This window comes from Salvia splendens, chromosome 9 (genome assembly GCF_004379255.2).
Source record: "Salvia splendens isolate huo1 chromosome 9, SspV2, whole genome shotgun sequence".
NCBI classification, from domain to species: domain Eukaryota; kingdom Viridiplantae; phylum Streptophyta; class Magnoliopsida; order Lamiales; family Lamiaceae; genus Salvia; species Salvia splendens.
The window spans coordinates 6089400-6112071 of record NC_056040.1 but is presented as its reverse complement, the minus strand read 5'-3'; the positions used below and the strand labels follow the sequence as shown (position 1 = coordinate 6112071).

Here is a 22672-nt window from a genome sequence, read left to right as displayed (position 1 = left end):
TTCTCCTTCTCTCTCCCACCACTTTTTTCTCTCTCTTTACGGATATACATGCCTTGACATCTCATGTAATCCGTCGAGATTCGCTTTCTTTCTCTGCCTGTAATTCCTTGAATTCTCCGCCAAGTTGTGTGGGGGATGGAAATTTGATGGTTCGACACAGAGAAAGGGGTGCCAAGTTTAAACCTAATTGGAAAGGGGAAATTGAGGAATAGTTGCGCGCCGGGAATCATGAGAGAAGGTATGGCTTGAGTTTTTTTTAGTTTAATTGACCTAGCAGATCGTGATTGACTACTCGTTCTGTTGTTGTAAAAATTGATTTAGTTGGAATTTGGTTTGATTTTTGTTTTTCAGTTTTGATTATGTGTTCATGTTTGTCTATGTCTTTTAATACTGCGTAGATGTTATTGTATTCAAGAGCTGTGTGAACTTTGCTATTCCATCATTGTATTGTTGCTTTTCCTGGTTGAAGCTGCTAATTGTTAAGATGATTCAAATTTGTAATTACTTTCTGACTTCGGGTGTTTATTGGCTTGAGATTTGTCGATAAAAAGATGAACTAATACTTGATGAATTTAAGCGGAATGATGGCGATGCATGGAAGTTATGTTAAAAAAGAAAGCATATTACGGACCCAGTGCAATGGATGCTTGTTATTGTCTATTGAGTATTCATAGATCTATACCTTCTTCACAATGTGCTCCACTATCCAACTGGACAAGACAAAAGTTGTAGTACTAATATTCGTGATGGTTTGAATATTAATAGCCTACTGCTCTGATACTGTGTATATCCCTTCACTAGCAATTTCCATGTATGGTGAGCAACACAATTCTTCATATTGCCACTGAAATGTTATAGCTCAGCTTGTTAAGAGATATCATGAGCCTGAAGATAGCAGATACCAACATTTTAGGATTCATTCATCCACAGGCATTGAACTTTAAACATATACTACAATAGAAAATCATTTTAGTTGGACGCAAAGCAGGTACAAATAATTGTCGTCATCCTATGGTTATTTAATCTTGACTCCAAATGTGTGGTTACCTTATTGCTCCTTTGAGGCACATAAATGCTTTCTATCTATGTAAATATGATGTAAAAAGCTGAGATTAATGAAACACAATCTTTTATAGATGGTGAAAATGATTGTGCTTTCATGTAAGTATAAGATCTATGCATGTGTTGGTACTATGTTTTCCTTTGTGTGAATTATGAAATATCAAGCATGCATCTTCCTCGTTGAAGTGACTGTGGAGTAGATCCAAAAAAAAGCCAGCGACTGAAAATCTAAATATTCCCACAATTGATATTAAAATGAAGTGGCATAATAAACTCTTTTCTATCGATCTTTTTATCGTACATGCACCTTAGAAAGTTGCGAATGGATACAGGAATTGAATGCATGTTTGCTGCTGATAATCCCTTAGTACTCAATACTTACTATATTTGCTTTTGATTCTTAATGTTTTCCAGGATCATGTGAGATGCAGCATGAAGATGATAAATCTCTTTCAGAGAAGAACAAGAAAAGGATCGTGAAGACACAAGCTCAGGTTCAAGCATTAGAAAACTTTTACAATGGTATGTTGGTTCTCTTAATACCTGATATATCCCGTCCTGCTGTTTATCTATTAAGATTTCCTTTACATTATTGTTAGTTGAAGTGTTGTTTTGTTTTACCAGAGCATAAATATCCTTCAGAGTCGATGAAAATACAACTTGCGGAGTCCATAGGTTTGACAGAGAAGCAAGTTTCTGGATGGTTTTGCCATAGGAGGTTAAAGGATAAGAAATCAATCAATGGAGAAAACCATGCTACTTTAAAACAAGATCGGTCAAGCGGAGTTATTCAAGACCGTGGCAGCGGGCATAGGCAAGACTCATGTGGTAGCACAAAACAGGGGGATGGTAAGAATCTTGATATCAGGGAAGTAGAAAGTGGAAGATTGAATTCAAAAGAATTCTCTGCTGCAGACCTTACGTATGAGCATGAGAGTCACCATGCCGGAAACTACAATCGTACAAACGATGATTCTTCAGGAAGTAGTAGTTCATTGCGGAATGTCCCTCCTAATTACCAAAACGTGGATCCCTCTGACGCTGCTACTTCTAGGTACCTAATACCAAAATTTCCATCTGATATGAAGGGTGTAAAAACTAGGCCTGGCCCATCAGGTTACTTAAAAGTGAAGGGACGACTGGAAAATCCTGCTATAACTGCAGTCAAGAGGCAGCTGGGAAATAATTATCGAGAGGATGGTCCTCCTCTTGGTGTTGAATTTGATCCACTTCCTCCTGGTGCATTTGAATCCTCAATGCAGGAGCCGCTTGATGGTGAGTTAAAATAGTGATATTTTGTATTATCCATTTCAAAGTCTCTTGGTGTCATTTGTGAATTTCGTGACTCATGCTTATAATTTTTATAATTTCTTGCTCAATTGCACCCACCCTCAGTCTCAATGAGTTTAGGCTTATGATTCTTGTTAGTTGTTACAAACTGCATTTCAACAATTATGGCTTTCAAGCTTGAGCCCATATGTATATTTTCAACTGTCTCTTTTTTTGAGATTTTTTTGAAAAACTGAATTTGCATTTGCACTCTAGAGATTCACAGATTAAGTTGCTCATTTTTCACTTTGCCTTCTATCAGGAAATTACCACACTGGAGAAGATGTCTGTGGCGTACCAGATCTCATGAATGTTGGCCAGAATTCCAAGTTTTGCAAGGTGAGATAGGTTTCTTATAATTAAATTTAGTTCTTCATCTCTTGCTCATGCCACATGAATGTCACTCAAGGAATGTGTACTACAGCTTATTGGTCAAGTAATTGTACAATCTAGAAGGTTATACACGAGTCTCCACTAATGTTGTAAGAGCTCCGAATAATGCATTCTTTTTGCCACTGCTTGAAACATGAAGGCAAAACAGGAGTATACCAGCATGTAATCGTGCATGCATGACCCACTAGTATTTTATGAATTTTTCAAAGAAGACATCTCTGGTCTCCATCTTAAAGTTTATTTTTATAATTTACCCATTAAGTAGATCTGATGGTAAACCAGGTTGATTGAAACATCAGTTTTACTAAAAAAAGCTAGCTGTTACTCTTTCATTGTTTATCTCATTAACATTCACAGTAATCAGCTCTCTTCCTCTGTTTTCTGGCTAGGCAGAAAAGTCATATAACTGATTAATGAATTTCTATTTGCATAGAGCTCACACCAACATCCTTGTAATGTTTCCATTTCTATTTATTTCTTACACTAACTTTTCAGTGGATAGTGCATCTGATATGATCTAGTTTTATTCTCATCAAATTCCATACAGGGATCTGAATACACATCCAGAATGGCTTCGTTGAACTCTGACATTGATGGAATGAATGTCAAAACTAGGAGTGGCTCTGATATTCCGGAGAGCCACATTTACCGAAATTCCAGAATAAAGACATCTTTCTCCAACAGTGGTTCCTATTATCCGAGGAGTAACTCTTCAGTGGAATTTACAGAAGGAACCGTCGGAGATAGACCAGGCATTGGGAGTAGAGATGAGTATGGTTCAAGGCGAAGACCTGGTTTTGAAGTTACAACAATGGATATAGTTCCAAGATATCCAAATATGCAAGCTTTTGATGGCAAAGTGAGAGAGAAACGAGCAGAGTCTTGGTCTCAAAAATATAATCATGTGAGTGCAAGGGTTGCCTTTGGAGAAAATACTGAAAATGAGAATTCTGACTTGACCGCAAGAAGAAATGGTTACCACGATTCTGTAGACAAAGGGCTCCGCAGAGAAGTTATTAAGGTTTGTTTTTTCTCTTATAGTATTACTGTATAACTTTCTTTCTTCTTGCAAATTTAGTTTTTTCCAATCGTTCTCTGGTTCTGATACTTAGTGCATTCACGATGTTTCATGCAGGATGATAGAATATATGCCAAACGGAGGATGATGAATGAACATCAAATGATGGTCCCCATCAAGAATGATCTTATTGTAATTTACATGCCTGTATCTGTGCTAGTATGCATACAGTAAATAGGTGATAGTTATTGACGTACTTTTCTCTTTGTATATACTTATTTGTAGGGTATAAAAAGATTAAGGGAAGAATTTCCACATCAACAACCCCCAAAAGCAACATTGATGGTAGATACAACACCACAGAACTATCAAGTCATAAGGTTAGATTTGATCAATATATTAATTTTTTAGAGTTAATATTGGTGCTTTTGCTTGTTATATCTGGACATTTGGCATCAAAGATGCATATTAACTTAAGTCTACCGTTCTTTGATCTACACTTAAAAATCCAAGCATCTAGGTAGTCACTTAATCCTATTATTTTAGCAACACTCACATATAATCTTGTCCAGCCTTGTTTTCTGGGATGTCACTGTTAACTTCCTAGGAAAGAGCCTTAATATATTGTACTGATTTATGTTCCAAAAAATACATCATGCACACACAAGTATTCTTATTTATTTTTTGAGTCTAATCAGCCAAATTAAGAATTCTCATTGGACAAATGGACTAATAATGCCCAACTTTGGCAATATTTATATGGCCAATGCTACTGGTATTCAGACACAATGTTATATACTTCCAAACTAAGTGTTGTCACTTCTCAGATTATTCTCTTCACTTATACACCAATTATAATGACCACATAAATTTCAAAAAATTTTAGGATGTGATATTGCGAGCAGTTTCTACAAAGGTTGTCATATTTGGACATTTAGTCTTTCTGTTTTCTGCTCTCTGTGTGTTCAGAGAGGGGGGGGAGTTGTTAGCAACTTAGCATCCATTTGCTTGCCATTTTCTCATCTTCACTCTTTTTATCTAATGCTGCAACATATTTGTATCTTTTTAGGTCTGCAACAGAGATGCCATCAAGTTTTAGCGAAGATGACGAAAGTGGTGGAACCAGTTCTTCAGTGGATTGAAAAAGGCAAACTATGAATTCTTTTCGCTGCTCGCGGAGAGCTGGAAATATGTACAGTTAAAAATAATTTGATGGCATTGTAACATAATTATGTAGCTCTTGAGTAGGAACCTTCATTATGTAGAGGATGATGATTTTATTTTATCATTGGCCCCAATGTGAATCAATTATTGCTCCTCAAACTTTACTTAGTATTTTTTCTGAATAAAATTAAAATATACTCTCCCCGTCCCACAATAGAAGTTCTATTTGGTTTTGGCACGAGTTTTAAGAAATACTCTCTCCGTCTCTAAAGAATATGCACTTTAGATTCTGTACGAGTTTAATACAAAATTGGTAAAGTAAAAGAGAGGTGGAAAGATCAAGTAAATAAAGTATTGGTAGTGGAGAATGAGTCTCACCTCATCATAGAGAAGAGTTTTAAAATTAAAAAGTGTATATATTCTTATAGGACGGATTAAAAATGAAAATAGTGCATGCTCTTGTGAGACGGAGGGAGTATAAAGGACAGTGGTTGAATAAGTCAGTGGAATGTGAATCTCGCTTATATATTAATTTTATAATAAAATGTGAGTTAAATAAATTAGTAGAATGTGGAGGCTTATATATTAGTTTTATAATAAAATGTGAGTTAAATAAGTTAGTAGAATGTGGAGCCTATTTATCATTCATGGTAAAAGTAAAATAGAACTCTTATTGTGGACGGACGAAAATAGCAAAATAGGACTTTTTCCTCAACGGAATTCCGTATCCGTGTATGCCACGCACAATGACGGACGTCCGCCACGGAATTCCCGCACGCCGGTGGGAATTCCGCGGTGACGTCCGCCACTGCTGATGCTCTTAACTTAAAGCTTAAAAGCCAACTACTGTGAAAACTGAAAACCCTGCAATAACTACTGCATTTAATCGTACACATCTTAGCAAATAAGTAGGAAAATTAGCTAAAAAATAGTGCAGTTGGATAGTTATCTTCTCAATAAGTAGTTTCCGTTCACCCCAATTTCAGCACAATCGCCTACTCACTGGTTCGAGCCGAATCACATGCTTCTTAATTATTGAAATAATGCCAGACTATTTTGTTTCTCCGTTCACTAGCTATTGTGATCAATATCTCCAGATTCTATACTCGCGCAACCTAATAGGGTACATGTACAATTGGATACATAGTAGCTACACTTGTTTGTAGAAGAGAACATACGCCTGGTCGTGCAGCACCTTGCTTTTAGGAATGGGTGTGACGGAGGCATCATCATAGCGCAGCCATGTACCATTAGGGTGAAGTGCGTCTGCAGTGTAGTGTCCCTTTGAAGGATCCCTTCCATGATGAGTGATCGTAGCTACCAGTTCATATCTTTTAGCCTACATCGACCAGTTCGGGGAAGATTTTCAATCAACAATGTATATTAGCATCATATACAATGATCAATGCGACAAGTCATGAACAAGGTCTAATAGAGTTTAGGAGCATCAAAGCAACAAAGGATCAATAGATCAGAGATGGTTAATGTAAATAAACACTCCTGCAGTATTAATTCAAAGGCTTTACATGACTTCTTCTACAGTAAAACATCCAGTCGCCTAGTACCAATATTATATCTACTGATGAAAGAGACAAAGAAGAACTGACATTTTCACCTTAAGTTTCATTTTGCAGTAACTGTCAAGTGTCATAGCAAAAGCTCAAACTGTTTTAAACACATTTTCAAAATAAATCATCCCATAGGAAAATGCACATTATTATCCTTCCTAAAAGACTTAATTGATGTTCCACAATTGGAACTATGGATTGAGAAAGTTCATCAGGGCAACATTCACATGTCTTTCTTTGTGATTAGGCCCATCTGATTTTTTTTACTGAATCTCAACTCATCAGCAGTTCATGCTAACAGAAAAAATAGATGGTAGGTATTAGCAAATATGGAACCTTACAAATATTCCTCCAAATTCATCGGCAGAAATTTTCGTAACTGGTTTAAAGCATAAACTATAATAACATGGGATTAAGTCAAAGTTGAAATTGAATCCTTCTATGGAAGGAAGGGAAACAAATAATAGAAGGCTATGATAAGGTCAATCGTATAATGCTAAAAAGTCTAATGGAGAAGTGCCAAGTGTGTATATATATATATATAGGGATGAGATCAGTTAGAATAAACACAAGCACAAACGCAAAAAATCTATGAATAGCCGATGAACAAATATATGTTACATTTATTTGTTCATGCATTCATGTGTTTGTAGTTCGAACATGTTTTCTCATTTCTCATGTAAAACAGCACTGTCATTTGATCTTGTCTCTCTCTCTCTCTATAGGGATGATGATGCTTTTTATGTATCACAATAATTCTTTCTTTCATGACATTTTTTGTTCATACCAAGATCAATGATCCATATTAGTTCCTAGTTCCTACCCTAGGAAAAGTTCTCATCATTCATTTAGTGAGTTGTCACAAAATGAAACAATATATAAAAAAAGCATTATCACAAAATAAGTACTATCGTATATAAAGAAGCATGATTCCTTGATAACTAGAGGGAGGAAGTTTCTACATGATTTTACAATCTACCCCTATACATTTGTATATATACTATATAATATATATTGTGAGTTGAGAGAAAATATCAAAAGGAGAGGCAAGCATCACCTCAGTTGAAGATGCAAGCAATTCATGGCCAACAAGCAGCTCCAAAGGAAAACGCACTGTTTTGTGCAATTTGGTGCTTCCTTGGCTTCCGTAGCTAAAGCGCATCAAATGTAATACCATAATTTCGGAAAGCTCCAAAATCTTAACTGATTTGCTGGCAGTAACCACCTCAGCCTGAATATCACAGTCAAAATGAGAGAACTTATAGTACAGCTATTGCAGGTGTAATCTGCATGCAAGAAACTAATAATTGCAGGAACTTCTAATTGTACTTTCGGTCTGGCATTTGGATGCATATGTTTTTACAATCCTACCCAGCCTCTGAGACAGAGTCAAATTGGAAACAATGATCTTAGTAGGAAATTTCATCATAAACATGATTTCTTAATTGAGAAATTGAATAACTAATCCCGACACCACAGGAGATAGCAGAGAAGTTGCAATCCAGCCATTCATATTTTTAAACAACTTATTGCTAGATTTGAGGTTGTTCTATTGTGTATGATAAAAAAAAATTATGCAGAGGAAGTTTAAAGTGCCCAAGGATATGAGATAGAATGGAAAGAAGGGGAAAGAAAAAAGCAGGGATGCCCATATCAAACTATTTGAATGCCTATATAAATATTAATAATAACGTAGGGTATACCTTTCCAGCTGCTGATATTCTATACCCTTCAAGTGTTTCTGGTTCAGAAAACAGTTTAAGTGCATCATCTACTGTACAGATAGACTCGGGACAAATATTAAGGTGGAGCAGGATAAATGGCTGTATGGTAGCAGAGGCCTTGTTCCCTGCTAAATACAAGATACTCAATGAGATTATATACAAATGATAGCAGTCAGTATGAATGTAAACATGAGATGAGGTCAGGGTGGATGAAAGTCAAGTGTTTTATGTTGATGAGCACAGAAGAATCAATCTTTTAATATTGTATTGCACATGAAAACACAGTAAAAACTCTTTTAAAAATTAAAATGCATGCAGTACTTTCCCTTAATTGAACTTCTAGAAAAAAGCCCACTACTTTTTGTCCTTTCAAGGGCATGGTTGTCATTTTGATGATTTCATCCACCAACTATGAAGCATGACGTCTGGAGGTTCAAACCGATTAAATATTTATCTTACCTGGCATGATGATTCTTATGGGTGTTACTGTTTCAAGAATTTGACCAGTCAAACAACATTTACTGTACAGCTGATTATCCAGCCTATTATTTGCTCAAAGTAGCAAGTACAGCTGATTAGTGATTACTAAAGTTCATGGAAAAGCATTATAGTTGAGAATGAAAACTAACTGGGAAGGATTAACGATGATGTAAGAAATATATATATCCATGCAGATTCATTGAGTTGGGAACTCAAAAACTGGACCCACCTTCTGCCTTCACCACACTTTTTAATTGACCACCGAAAATGGAACTCAACTTTGAGGGTAGAAAACTCTGGGTTCTTGTTATTGTAGTTTTATTCCTTGAACCAACAGTCTCCCAGCTGTCATCCTCACTTTCATCATCAGTCGAAGAGACTAAAGATGCAGTTTTTCCATTTCCGTTTGGAACTTGCCCATCAAGTTTAAGCAATTCATCATGCATCTGATGCATGACAAAACTTAGGAATTCCTGCGCGTCTTCTTGTCTGAAAGTCAAGCAGAACCCAAAGATTATAAGAAACTCTAATCATATCTCAGTGCAAGATGGACTGACAAATAGATACATGCTAGAGTAAAAAAAATATGCTTGAGAAAACAGTTTATTCTTTTACCTACCAATGATGTTTTAGGTAAGATATAATTCAATGCAGTATGCCAATATATATACATAATACAAACATGGAAGATCCAAATTTGCAGTTTAATAGAATTAGTATAACCTTAAAAAATTCAAATTCCAACTATAAGTTTTAGTGTCATCATAGATCATACCATTGGTCCTAACATCAATTTCCTAAGTAGAAAGCTGCAGTAATATGGTACTATCACATGTGGATCTCAACTGGGTTACACTACTTGCGTTTGATATTGATTGTGAGCATCTTTATAGGAAAAATAGAAAAATGAAAACTAATTTCTCTACTTCGCACGGACCCATGGTAATAATAATTATGTGCTTGCACAAGCAAACATTTAGAGGCTCTGCCAACTACCACTGGAACAAATGTCTGCACCTAAAAATGTCAACAAAGTAGGACCCAGATGCTTCCTAAACGAGGGCACTTATAGTACTTTAGTTTATCCCCATGACAACGATCCAGTGCAGGGAAAGAGAAAACTTCCTTAAAAGCATCCCTAGTGCACCATAATAGATGTCAAATAATAACTGCAATATAAGAGACTACGAAAACATGGCAAACAGAGTAAGACGGAAAAGGATAAAGAAGCACAATGCACAAACCTAGGCCTGCCAGATAAGTTATCAGGAATATCAGGAGTGAAACTCTTCAATATGGAGTCAAACATGATAGGCCGAAATGGTATTCCAGTTTGAAGAGTATTATTCTCAATCCTCTTTTCAACTGAGTCAGTGAGCATGTCGAAGTCAGAAATGAAATCAACAAATGCACGCAATGTTGGATAACCAATCTACAATGTTCAGAAGAAATGGAACTCTTGTGAGCTGGATTACAAGACAAATTAGTTTAATATGCAATAAAAGCTGATTCAGCAGGTACCTCTGGTATATCACGATTTCTTAGCTCATGCAGCAGCTCCAGAAATGGAGTGCATGACAGTAGAGCCTGCAGAGTGGCATTGAGAAAGCAAAGGTTCCCCAAGTTGACTAAACCTCGAGGCAAAAAACTCTTACGAACAGGATTTGGCCAATTTGAAACCTTGTAAGTGCTCCATGTGGAGTTTACATGCTTAATGACATTTCCCGAATCGTGTAAAACAGCATTTTCTGAGGAACCTCGTGATGCATGTCCATTGATACCAGGCAGCTCGGTGGTTGACTTTATAGAAAAATTGTGTGCACTATCAGAAACTACTGATGCACGCCCATTCTCTTCCAACACAGCAGCTTCTGACACTGGAATACTTACACTGTCGCTACGCAACGTTTTTTTTGGTGCATTATCAGGTACTGAACGGTCAGATCCATTAGGTGAATGAAACTCAGTCAATTTTGTACTGAAAATTCCTACGGATCTTAAAGTTTCCAAATCCAAAGAACCAAATATTATCTGTGTATCATTCTTTTGAGGCTGGCACTGCATGGATCTGATCTCATCTTCAGTAAATGATCCAAAAACCAACACCTGAAATACAAAACATATAGTATTATTTTATAAGTCCTAAAGATAATCCATAAATGTATTAATAATATCCTCCATTGAAGTATTGAACCATGCTGCTTCTGAATTACAGGGAAGATCTTGAAAAAAGTTTGTTTCGAAACACATGGTAATCATATTCAAGTACCAGTTGTGTAAACTAGTGAGGTCACTTGCATGTAACAGTGTTTCTCAGAACAACACAAAAAAAAAGCTTCACATACTTTAATATCAAACACACTTTAGAAAATCAGTAATTACTCAACAGCTAGTATACTATCCAAAAAAAAGATGAAGCAAACACCTTCAGCATACATTGCAAAAAAAGGCTTACCATTCATATGCTTAAAAAAAGTTTCATTTCTAGTGCCCTTCAGCTCTCTCTTTTAAAACCAATGCCAAAAGCAAACTGGTCATTAGTTCATTTGCAACGTTCAAACTGGTTTACTATGTGATTATCTGTAACGTATTACAATTGAAATAACCTTAATAACTAATAATGAAAATGCAAAAGCCATGCTTAAACTGCATATGACGAAGAAGCACAAGCTTCACCCAAATCCAATGGCTAAGCTAAATTACAGATCTCGCAAGCATGAAATTTTGTTTCTTAAACTATCGGCCTATATACACTTTTCCACATCTCAGCTCAACCTACCAAACTCATCTTTGTTTAATAGAACAATCCAAATTTTCTCACTCATTCCAAAACTAAAGAGAATCAGCCGGCGGCGCAAAGCAACCAAACAAGAACACCAGACACGAAATCGATTTCAATAGCAACCATCAGATTCCGAGCATAAACAAATATGTTACTTACATTAACCTAAAAACAGTTCGCAATATTATAATTCTTCGAAGTATGCACATTCCAGCAAATGTTCGAGGTAAACGTAAAACCCTAGCTCACAGTGATTCCCGAGGCAGCTCAAAATCCCCAAAACAAGTTAATCACAGTGATTAAGAGTGTCAATCGACAGCACGATTTATTGTGATTTATAGAGAAAAAATGAAAATCATGATTGAAAAGTGAGGGACCTGATTATGAGTCATGTTGAGAAGGGGAGCATCGAGCACCTCATGGAAGAGTCCGAGGGCCGGCGGATGAGAAAATGGCGTCTGCTCGAACCGATGTCGGAAGACAGAGAAAGCGAGCCCACAGCTTGAGACATTAAAATTTAAGAGAGAAGAGAACGCCGAGCGCAAAAAGCCCAGTCAGGAAAAAAGGTGAAGTGTGTGAGAGAGAAAATGTGTGAGTGGAATTTAAGAAAAAGGAAAACAATTATTGCCTCGCCACCAATGCGTATTTTTACAAATATTTATTTATAGATAAATGGGTAGAAATTCGATCATTAATCACTTTATTATTAGACCATTGTAATTTAGAATTTTCTATTTCTATTTTGTGCAATGCATCATAATATGATGTACAGTTTTATTTCTTTTTTTCTTTTTTTAACTTACTATATTTTGCTGTTTACATACATTTTTTATATTAAAAAGTTTCAATATGTTGAACAACTCTTATAGCTAAAAGTAGGGATGTCAATGTAGCCCGCAACTCGTGGGCTGGCCCGAATAGCCCGCTAAATTTATAGGGTTGGTGCTGGAAATTTCTTGCCCGATAAAATTAAAACCTGATTAGCCGGCACCCGATTAACCCGCGACCCGTTAGGACTAGACCCGAAAACCCGAAGGACTAACCCGAAAACCCAATAAATTTTCTATTATTCTATTTTTTTACTTCTAATTCGACACTTCATTGATTAATTTTATAGTATAGATAACTAAAAAAATAGCTTTCAATTGTATATTAAATATACAAATTATATATTGAATTTTTATTAATATAATAATTGATAAATAAATTAAAAACTTAAAATTCACTTTAAAAAATAGTTAAATTTCTAAAACATGCATTAAAATTTCAGGAAATATCTCAAATATTAGTATTTGATCATGTTTATGATTGAGTTTGACCATACATCTTAAATTTATTATAATTAAATATTTTACATTTTATGAATATAACTAATTTTCATCATTATTTATTGGATTGATCGGATGTTAATCTTATCGGTAGCAACCCGATTAACCCGCTGGGTTAGCCCGAAACCCGAGCTTTTAGGGTTATGGTTGAACTTTTACAACCCGAAAGAATTCACAACCCGATTAGTCCGCACCCGATTGACCTAGCTAAAAGTATTCTATTTAGATATGAATAATCTTGCAATACTGCTTTCGTTTCATTGTAAGAGCATCCACAACGGTGGCGGAAGAGCCGGCGTCCGTCCGCGCCGCTGGCACGGTGGTGTCTCGCCGCCGCTGCGCTCGCGCCGCGCCAGCGAGCAAGACACGTGGCGTTGGGCGATTGGGCAACGGCATAGCCGTTGCCTTTAAATGTTTTTTTTTTTTTAAATCGGTTTTAATTAAAAAAACCGATAAAAATTTAAAAAAAAAATCACTTCCAAAAAAAATATCCGTTTATTACCGTTTTTTACACCATTTTATTTTTTTATTTCCCCCCCCCCAAAATACACACTTTCATCTATAAATACCCTCACTTTCACACCCAAAAATTCACATCAAACTACACAATTCTCATCTTCATTCTCCAATATCCATTCTCATCTTCATTCTCTCATATCCATTTTCATATTCATTCTCTCATACCCTAGAACATAACAATGTCCGGCCAAGGCGATGACCACCCTCCCTCTCACGGTTGGAACCCCGAATGGTTTGGTGGACAACCGTTTCCTAGTCCGGAAACGGAATATTCGGCCCCTCCTCAAACCCAAGATTCGGCCGTTCCGGGTGGCTACCGGCCATACCCTATCGACGACCAAGGTGCCTCCCAAGTTAGCCAATAATTATGTAATTTTTAATTTTTAGGAGTTTAATTATGTAATTTTTAATTTTTAGTATTTTAATTATGTAATTTTTAATTTTTAGGATTTTAATTATGTCTTTTTTATTTTATTTATAATTTGTAATATTTATTGTGGTTTTTTAATGAATTTTAGTATTATGGAAATGTTTTTGTTTAATTTAATTTTAAATTAATTGTGCTCGTCTTTGCGGAAGAGCACAGCTGTGGGTGTTGTGCTCTTGCCAGAGAGCAGGCAGAAAAAGTGGGACCGGGGCCACAACCGTGCCACTGGCAAGAGCACGGTTTTGGATGCTCTAAATCCCATTATAGATGTCAAATAGTAATCCTATTAGAGCATCCACAACGGTGGCGTCCGTCGCCACGGCCGTCCGCGCCGCTGGCACAGACGCTACCCGCCGCCGCTGCGCTCCCGCCTCTGGCACGACGCTGCTCGATGCATCGAGCAGCGCCGTGCCAGCGAGCATCTGACGTGGCGCGCTGGGATTCGTCAACGGCATAGCCGTTGTGTTTAAATATTTTTTTTAATTAAAAAATCGGTTTTTAATTAAAAAAATCGAAAAAAAAATATTCACTTCCCAAAAAAAATATATCCGTTTATAACCATTTTTTTCCACTTTTTAATTTTTTTTTTCATTTTTTTACCCCAAAAATACACACTTTCATATATAAATACCCCCAATTTCACTCCAAAAAATTCACGTCAAACTACACAATTCTCATCTTCATTCTCTCATATCCATTTTCATCTTCAATCTCTCATATCCATTTTCATCTTCATTCTTTCATACCTTACAACATCACTATGTCCGGCCAAGACGATAACCCTACGGGCTCCCACGGTTGGAACCCCTAATGGTTCGGTTCACAACCGTTTCCTAATCCGGAAACGGACTATTCTCACCCAAGATTCGGGCGTTCCGGGTGGCTACCGGCCATACCCGGTCGACGAGCAAGGTGCCTCCGATGGGCGATACGGGTGGACACCGGAGCCTAGGCCTCCCGTCCCTTCCCAAACTCCGACTCCTCCATCTCGCGCCGGTGTCCGCACACCGTACTCACCGGCGGAGATGGATAGATTGTTTAATTATGTAATTTTAATTTTTATGATTTTAATTATGTAATTTTTAATTTTTAGGATTTTAATTATGTATTTTTTATTTTATTTGTAATTTGTAATATTTATTGTGATTTTTTAATGAATTTTAGTATTATGAAAATGTTTTTGTGTAATTGAATTTTAAATTAATTGTGCTCGTCCTTGCGAAAGAGCACAGCTGTGGGTGTTGTGCTCTTGCCAGAGAGCAGGCAGAAAAAGTGGGGTCGTGCCCACAACCGTGCCGCTGGCAAGAGCACGGTTGTGGATGCTCTTAGAGTCATCTCATTATAATTGATTTTCTTTTATAGAAAAAATTTATATTTTTTATATTCCTAAATTATTTTCTACATATTAAATTGTTTATTTATTAGTCTACTTATTTTATTATCACACCGCTTAATTTGTAAAATATTTATTATTTAATCTTTGTGCATATGACATCACTTAACTCACTAAATATTTTCCAATTGTCATGTCTAAGAGAAATCAGCAGTATTTCCTTTGTCGTATTTTAGGTGGAGTATTTTTTATTTATCACAAAAGTTTATAACATGAATTAAGTGGAGAAATAATAAAATAAAAAAATAAAATTAATAATATTTCTATTTTAAAAAATACTATACGAGTATCATTTAGAAGGAGACATTATAAAAAGGAAAAAGTGTGGGACGTAAGGAATATGTTACTCCTATAGCCAGTCCTATAGTGAAACACTTCCAATTAAGCAGGTGAGCTTTGACTTGTAGGCTTCTAAGAATTTGGGCTGATTAATAAAACTATAAAAGCCCAATCATATAACCCCAATAATAGAGTATAGATTTATGAAATAAAAAGTGAATAATAGAGATAGAGCTTCATTTTGATAGGCCGACCACAAATAGCCTTACCCAATCCCCACACCTCCCCTCTCCACAGCGGCGCGTGATGTCCACTCTCTACGCCACCGCCCACTACTGGCTGGTCGACCACCCCACCATCAGCCAATATGAATGGATCCCCATCCAATCCCCTGGCTCCACTCCTCTCTTCCTCTTCGCCACCGTGGCCACCTACCTCACCCTCACCCTCCTCCTCTCCCTCCACCCCCTCCCCCCACCCCCCTTCCTCCGCCTCATCACCGCCTTCCACAGCCTTCTCCTCTGCCTCCTCTCCCTCCTCATGGCCGTCGCCTGCACCCTCTCCTCCATCCACCAGTCCCCCACCCCGACCTGGCCCATCTGCTTCCCAGCCAACCACACCCCGCCACGTGGCCCAACCTTCTTCTGGGCCCACGTCTTCTACTTCTCCAAAATCGCCGAGCTCTTCGACACGCTCCTCATCCTCCTCAGCGGCGCCCGCGGGAGGAGGCGCCTGACGCTCCTCCACGTGTACCACCACGCGGCCGTGGTGGTGGTGTGCCGCGCATGGGTGTCGGAGCGGCAGTCGCTGTTCCCCGTGGCGCTCGTGACCAACGCGGCGGTGCACGTGCTCATGTACGGGTACTACCTGCTCTGCGCGATTGGGATAAGGCCGCGGTGGAAGCGTGTGGTGACGGACCTGCAGATCCTGCAGTTCGTCTTCAGCTTCGCGGTGTCGGTTTGGATGCTCCGGATCCACTTCGGGGCCGGGCCGGGTTGCGAGGGGATCCGGGTGTGGTGCCTCAATGCGGTTTTTAATGCCTCGCTTTTGGCGTTGTTCGCTGACTTTCATGTCAACAATTATGCCAAGAGAAAGAGATTAGCTGAGGATGAGGATAATAAGAAGATATCGTGAATTACTCTTTTTTGTATGTGACTCTGCAAAGTTATTGTGTTTTTTTTAAGACATTGTATTTTTATCAATTGAAAAAAGCTCGAGATTAAATGGCTCGAATTTTAAGAAATAGACTATGAATGAGAAAAGTTAATTCGTGTTCTATATTATTCCATTTTTATGAAAAATAGTCTTATATTACTCCATTCGTTCACCATTTAAAGATTTTTTTTGTCATTTTGGTTTGTCCATGATTTATAAAATCATTTACTTTATTTAATTTTTAGTATACGGACTCCACATACTACAAACTTTTTACACTCGCAATTCAATATAAAACTAATATTTTAAATAGGTCTCGCGTTTCACTTACTTTCTCTCTTTACTTTTTTTTTATCATGTCAAACAATTTCTTAAAACTCGTGCCGAGTCAAAATTACTCTTTAAATGATGGACAAAGAGAGTATCATTTTGAATTTTCTACTGAAAATAGTCTTATTTTTAAAAAAAATAAAAAAATTTCTTATGTTTTATTTATTTTTCTCACTATTTTTTACTTTACTAATTTTTATTAAAATCATACCCGTCCACAATTATGACCATATTTGTGAACGAGTAGAGCAGTATTTAATTAATTAATCTTGGTAACTGCAATTTTGTTTGGATTTCATTCATTTTGATAATAAAATATATGTTTGGATATTTCTTTGGATGTGGGCTTCATTTGGATGACCTTTCAACTTTAGTAGAGGCCTGAGGGGATTTGGGCTTCTTTTGGATGAGCTTACAACTTTAGTAGAGGGTTTAATACTAGTATTTCGTAAATTTGTATATAACATATGACATATATCGTTAATTATATACTATTTTGATTAATCAGTAGATGCAAATTTTTGCAATCTAATATTCTTGTGTATGTCAATTATATACTATTTTGATTAATCAGTAGATGCAAATTTTTCAATCTAATATTCTTGATATCTTGAGTAGTGGTGATTAATAACTAATAGTATGATATCATGCTTATTATTGCATTTGAATCGTGTGACGGAATGTAGTTTGATCATATCCCCAATAGGTGTTCAAGAAAAGTTTATTATTCAAACCCGGCCAGTTTGGATTTGTTCAAAGAATAATAATAGGTAAACGTATATATTCACATATACATCTCGAACTGGACAAACTCTTGGAAATAAGATAGTAGACCATAACAGACCAAAAAAAATCAATAAATGGATATTAACAGCGGTGGACGCAGGTTTTTGATATTGCGGGGTCCAAATTAATAGTACTTATTTCGTCCATAAAAAACCATCTTTCCATTTTCTTCCGTCCACCAAAGTTAGTCTCATACTAAAAATAAGTCTAATTTATATATATCTTTCTCTCATATTTTACCTATTACGAATTAAAACTCGCGTCGTCCACTAATTAGAATATTTTTCACAGATGGGGGAGAGTATTAACAATTGTTAAATATTTTTAATGTCAACAACGTCATAAACAACTCGACAAGATCATTATGGATCTACGAGATAGAGATGACTAATGAGAGATAAATAATTTGAGAATTAGTTGGGAATGGACATGAGGTCAATATTATTTTCTATTATGGTCCAAAATAATAATCCATCCGTCCCATAAAAAGGACACTCAATCCCATAAAAATATCTCATTTCATTTATGGAAAGTTCTCCCAAATTCATTACCCATATACATAAATTTATTTAAAACTTATAACACTATGCCCAACATCAAACACTAATAATGGTATGGGTCTCGCTATCCACTAACACTATTGGTACTACCATTCTCCCTATCTTTCTTATTTTACCAGTCATGCATTAATTCATGTGTCGTCCCAAATATTCTAATTTTTTGGGGACGGAGGGAGTATTTCATTTGTATATATATATATATATATATATATATATATATATGGGTTAATTAATTTAATTAGTTCATGTCCAATGGGTTAGCCCAAGTCCATTCTTCCCTATATCCCTGACCTAGTCCATTAACATGATTCTATAAATAGAAGATAACACAAATAACACTATCATTATTCACACATGAAACCCTAGCCTCCATCATGAGAGAGAGCTCTATCTCTCTCATGAATTGAGAGACTTCTTGCCTTCTTCTTCTTCACTACATCAATGTTCTTGTCTTCTATATCCATCTAGTTCTATGCGATTATTTAAGATTTGCCCACGCAAACAGACAATTGTGAGTTTGGGGCATATGTTAGAAGATTTGTGGTAGAGTACTGACACGACACGTGGAGAAGGCACGAGACACATCAATCATTTGGAGGATTTCGAGGTATTCTTCATATCACATTTAATTAATGTATTCTATGTGAATTTAAGTGATATATTCATATATCTATGTGTTTTACACGAAAATAGTATTAATCTCATAACCACCAAAATAGATACGTAAAGATTCGTTTGCTTTCGCACTCTTCCGTTGCGGTAACCCCAACATGTCCTATTTTTATAGTAGTATATAAGTTTTATAATGAAATATGAGCGCCATAGAGTTAGTTTAATATGAGGTACATTAGCAAAAGTAACAAAACAATAAATAAAAAGTTTATTAGTGGATGGAGAAAATGTCAAAATGAAAAGTTTATTGATGGATTAACTATGATAAAAACTAAAGTACTTGTTGCATGTGTAAAATCGATCGTATTCATGGTGGAAATTTCTCTAACGTCCGAGGATATGTCAAATATGGAGGTCAACTCTAGTGAAAATAAATCGGCGCCACAATCTTCTGCATTAAATGATGCGGTTTCTCAACCGATTGCCAAAAATTATGGATATAAATTACTTATAAGGAAAGTTTGACTTAGAATAGGAGTCTGAGAACGTGGGTCAAATTTAGCATATATTTATATACTCTTATCTCTTTCATAAAAACGACACTATATCTATATTTTCTTCTGCTAATAAAAAATAGTCCATTTTCATTTGTAAAAGAAATTCCTTTGTAATAAGGTAGAACTTTTTTTTCATAAACAATACTCCAATCATTTATTCCTCCATTCGTTCTCTATTAATAAAAAAAATTGTTATGGAAATTAAGAATTTTATTTTAAGTGGATAGTGAATAAGAATTGTGTTTTAAGTGAATGATGACTAAAGTAAGATAAAATAAAGTTAGAAAGATGAAGAGAGAATAAATAAAGAAAATATTATTTTTTATTAAAAATAAAAATGATTCAATTATTTTAGAATTTTTTAAAAATATGAAAATGAATCAATTACATGAAATGAGATGAGTGCTTATTTTTAAAAAAACTTTAGACAAATATAAAATTAAATTAATCGTCCACCATAACACAGACAAAAGTGAGAATCTAAAATTTGACAAAAGGTGAAATACGGACTAATATTTTGAGTTTAATTATGTTTTGTAGGTTTTGATTTTGTCGATTGTGAATGTGATAGCATGAGTTATTGATTTGAATATACATCGGTAAATTTCGAGTTTGATTTGGTTTTGTGGTTTTATGGCATCGAGCTTTGATTGAATGTGTTATTGCTTCCAAGTAATTTGAGCTTGATTAAACCTCAGGGTTTTGATATTTTGCCGATTAAGAGATGGAAAGCCCAAAGAGATGTAATCATGAGGACCTACTACGAGAGTTGCCCGATGTGTTAATATTTGACATATTTTGGAGGTTGCCAATGACGGATGTGGTTAGGACATCTGTTCTATCCAAACGCTGGAGGGACTTTTGGACCACTGCCCCCTTTCTCAATTTCGATAATCGTGATATGTTGTTTGGTGAAGATAGTAAGCTTCGGAATTTTATTAATCGGGCTTTATTATGCTGGAATGGGAATAAGGTTTTGAAATTCAGGTTTGATTCGTGTCATAAGCTTGCGATGTTGATTTGTGGGTGAATTTTGCCCAGAGAAATGGAGTAGAAGAATTACATTTACATATGCGGGGCAATTCTACAACAGCCTTAGCTGGTTTTAATAGTAGTGAAGTTTACCATGTCCGATCATGCCTCTACTCATGCTCATCCCTAAAAGTGTTAACACTCCGATCTTGTAACTTGGAGTTTTGTGGAAATGCGCAGTGGAATCAACTCGAGTGTTTAAAGATTATTACTACAGATGTGATTAACCAAATGTTGTCTGGTACTCCTCAGTTGAAAGTCTTTTACTTGAGTTATGTTGACAAAGGTGGAAACTTGAGTATCCAATCTACTAGTTTGAAAGAGCTGTATATTCAAAAGTTCATTTTGGCCCGTGAAGATTTTCTTGTGGTTTCAGAGCTGAGAATCTGTACCCCGAATCTTGAAACATTAGAAATTAAAGGAGTTCCATATAAGAAGTATTCACTGACGGATGTCTCATCTTTGACACGTGCAGTTTTTGGTTTGCTGTTGTTTTGCCATATTATGCTGACCAGGTTTTCGAACCCATTGAGTCAAATTCTTCCAAGCGTTCAACATGCAGAAAACGTCACGTTATCAGACTGTTGCACCAAGGTTGGTTTCTTTGTGTTTCCTTTTATGACTTACATTTATATTAGATGAGCAGTGAGGAATAATATGTGTGTGGAGATCAGAACAATTACATGATAGAGATATTAACGAATCTCAAGAGCACACTTGTTGGCCAACTTGTCTGGTGCCAGCAGTTTTATTTTTTTGGCTTCTTTATGTTTGGCCAAGTAGGTTTTGCTCTATAAGTCATTAGCTTATAACCAATTGCAGCAATGCAGCTAGGTTTTGAGGGAATTCCTGCAGCATCCCTTTGAACTTTGAAGTGCCTCTATTTTGTTGTGAATATAATCAAATGTATTGTTATATCAGGTGGTTGATGCTATGAAAATGAAATGTACGCGCTCAGCTTTTCCGAATGTCAAATCCCTAGAACTTAAATGTTGTTACAAACAAGTAGTAGTGACTCTTGAGATCTTCCCTCAGTTGGAGAGATTAGTCATTGAAAACACCTCAAAGATGACACCGAGTCGCTCAAGTTTGAGGCAATTCTCCCTCATGAGCAGTCCTTCTTCTTCGGTTGAGGACAATTGAGGTTACTTGGTCTGAGGGATACAGCATATTCCCACTGATTGAGATTCTGTTAAAATACGCAAGCAAGCTAGAAAAGTTTGTTTTCCAAATAAAAGAAATCAAGTCACCTGCGCCATCAGATTCTTTGTTATCGGTGTCACAGAAACTGCTCAGGATGCGAAGATCTTCGTCTAACTGCACGGTTGATCTCACCATTCTGTCATGAGAACCAACTGGTGTCCCTTTCTTGTGTTCGATGTATCAACTTTGGTCTCATTTTGGGGATTGCATGTATATGCTTTATTCAACCCAATAGAGCAATGTCTCACTTTAGGTGTAAGGTGTTCTTTTAATATGCTAACTTCCTTGCATTATGAAATTAACTATTGGTGACACCTAGATTGTTATTTTTATCTTCCTTTAATTCCCCATGTCAATTTTATCCCAAACTTATAATGAAATTAGTGATGTTTTTTACATGTATAAAATGCTCAAGCCAAAAATATGGCAAGCAACACAGCGACAATACACAAGCACTTCAACATATAAATAGCAATAAAATAAATTAAATCAACATAAAGAAAATAACGAATATCCTACAAAGAAAAACCAACTTATATAGGGTAAGGTAACACACATTATGAAGTTGTGTGTCAACTTCATTCTTTAAAAAGTTACCTTACATTATCTCCAACATAGAGAAGTCACAAGCAATAACAAAAAGCACATGACAAAACATCCACTGGTTACGAACTAAAAAGAATAAAAACCCATTAAATGCAAAGCACACAAACCTAAGCGAAATCAAATGTATGAGAGTCCCACATTCCCGAATAGGAGTCTTAATATTTTTTATGATATGGATTTTAAGAAATGCTAAAAAAAGTGGATGGAAAAAGTTAGCGGTGTATAGGTCCCCACTTGTATATACTACCTCCATCCACAAAAAATAGACAAATTTGTAAATGACACGGGTTTTATGCGCAATTGGTAAAGTAATAGAAGAGAAAATGTGGGTAAAATAAGATGAGAATAAAAATTTATATTTATGA

The 22672-nt window shown here is 36.1% G+C and overlaps 4 protein-coding genes across 7 annotated transcripts; 3 read left to right on the top strand and 1 right to left on the bottom strand.

Annotated features, from left to right (window-relative positions):
* On the top strand, positions 1-5125 carry LOC121746873 (homeobox-DDT domain protein RLT2-like). Its single transcript, XM_042140824.1, has 8 exons — positions 1-238; positions 1477-1584; positions 1687-2337; positions 2654-2730; positions 3332-3805; positions 3920-3994; positions 4088-4182; positions 4872-5125. Exons 1-8 carry the CDS (start codon positions 229-231, stop codon positions 4942-4944), a joined length of 1563 nt encoding a protein of 520 aa, XP_041996758.1. The 5' UTR covers positions 1-228; the 3' UTR covers positions 4945-5125.
* Positions 5126-5883: 758 nt separating this feature from the next.
* Positions 5884-12133, bottom strand: LOC121749760 (ubiquitin carboxyl-terminal hydrolase 24-like). Of its 3 annotated transcripts, XM_042144387.1 has the most exons (8): positions 11898-12133; positions 11194-11318; positions 10260-10844; positions 9983-10170; positions 8968-9227; positions 8238-8383; positions 7592-7765; positions 5884-6305 (listed from the first exon to the last, which is right to left on the bottom strand). In XM_042144387.1, exons 2-8 carry the CDS (start codon positions 11194-11196, stop codon positions 6117-6119), a joined length of 1545 nt encoding a protein of 514 aa, XP_042000321.1. In that variant the 5' UTR covers positions 11197-11318; positions 11898-12133; the 3' UTR covers positions 5884-6116. The 3 variants fall into 3 exon arrangements, with proteins under 3 accessions (XP_042000321.1, XP_042000320.1, XP_042000322.1); XM_042144386.1 differs by lacking the exon at positions 11194-11318; XM_042144388.1 differs by lacking the exons at positions 11194-11318; positions 11898-12133 and adding an exon at positions 11680-11826.
* A 3306-nt stretch (positions 12134-15439) lies between these two features.
* Positions 15440-16742, top strand: LOC121746987 (elongation of fatty acids protein 3-like). The gene has a single exon (XM_042140959.1). It carries the CDS (start codon positions 15773-15775, stop codon positions 16598-16600), a length of 828 nt encoding a protein of 275 aa, XP_041996893.1. The 5' UTR covers positions 15440-15772; the 3' UTR covers positions 16601-16742.
* A 1923-nt stretch (positions 16743-18665) lies between these two features.
* Positions 18666-21998, top strand: LOC121747570. 2 transcript variants are annotated; one of them, XM_042141639.1, is made up of 4 exons: positions 18666-18904; positions 20165-20739; positions 20974-21092; positions 21420-21998. In XM_042141639.1, exons 2-4 carry the CDS (start codon positions 20538-20540, stop codon positions 21639-21641), a joined length of 543 nt encoding a protein of 180 aa, XP_041997573.1. In that variant the 5' UTR covers positions 18666-18904; positions 20165-20537; the 3' UTR covers positions 21642-21998. The 2 variants fall into 2 exon arrangements, with proteins under 2 accessions (XP_041997573.1, XP_041997572.1); XM_042141638.1 differs by having other exon boundaries at positions 20165-21092.
* Positions 21999-22672: the final 674 nt, after the last annotated feature.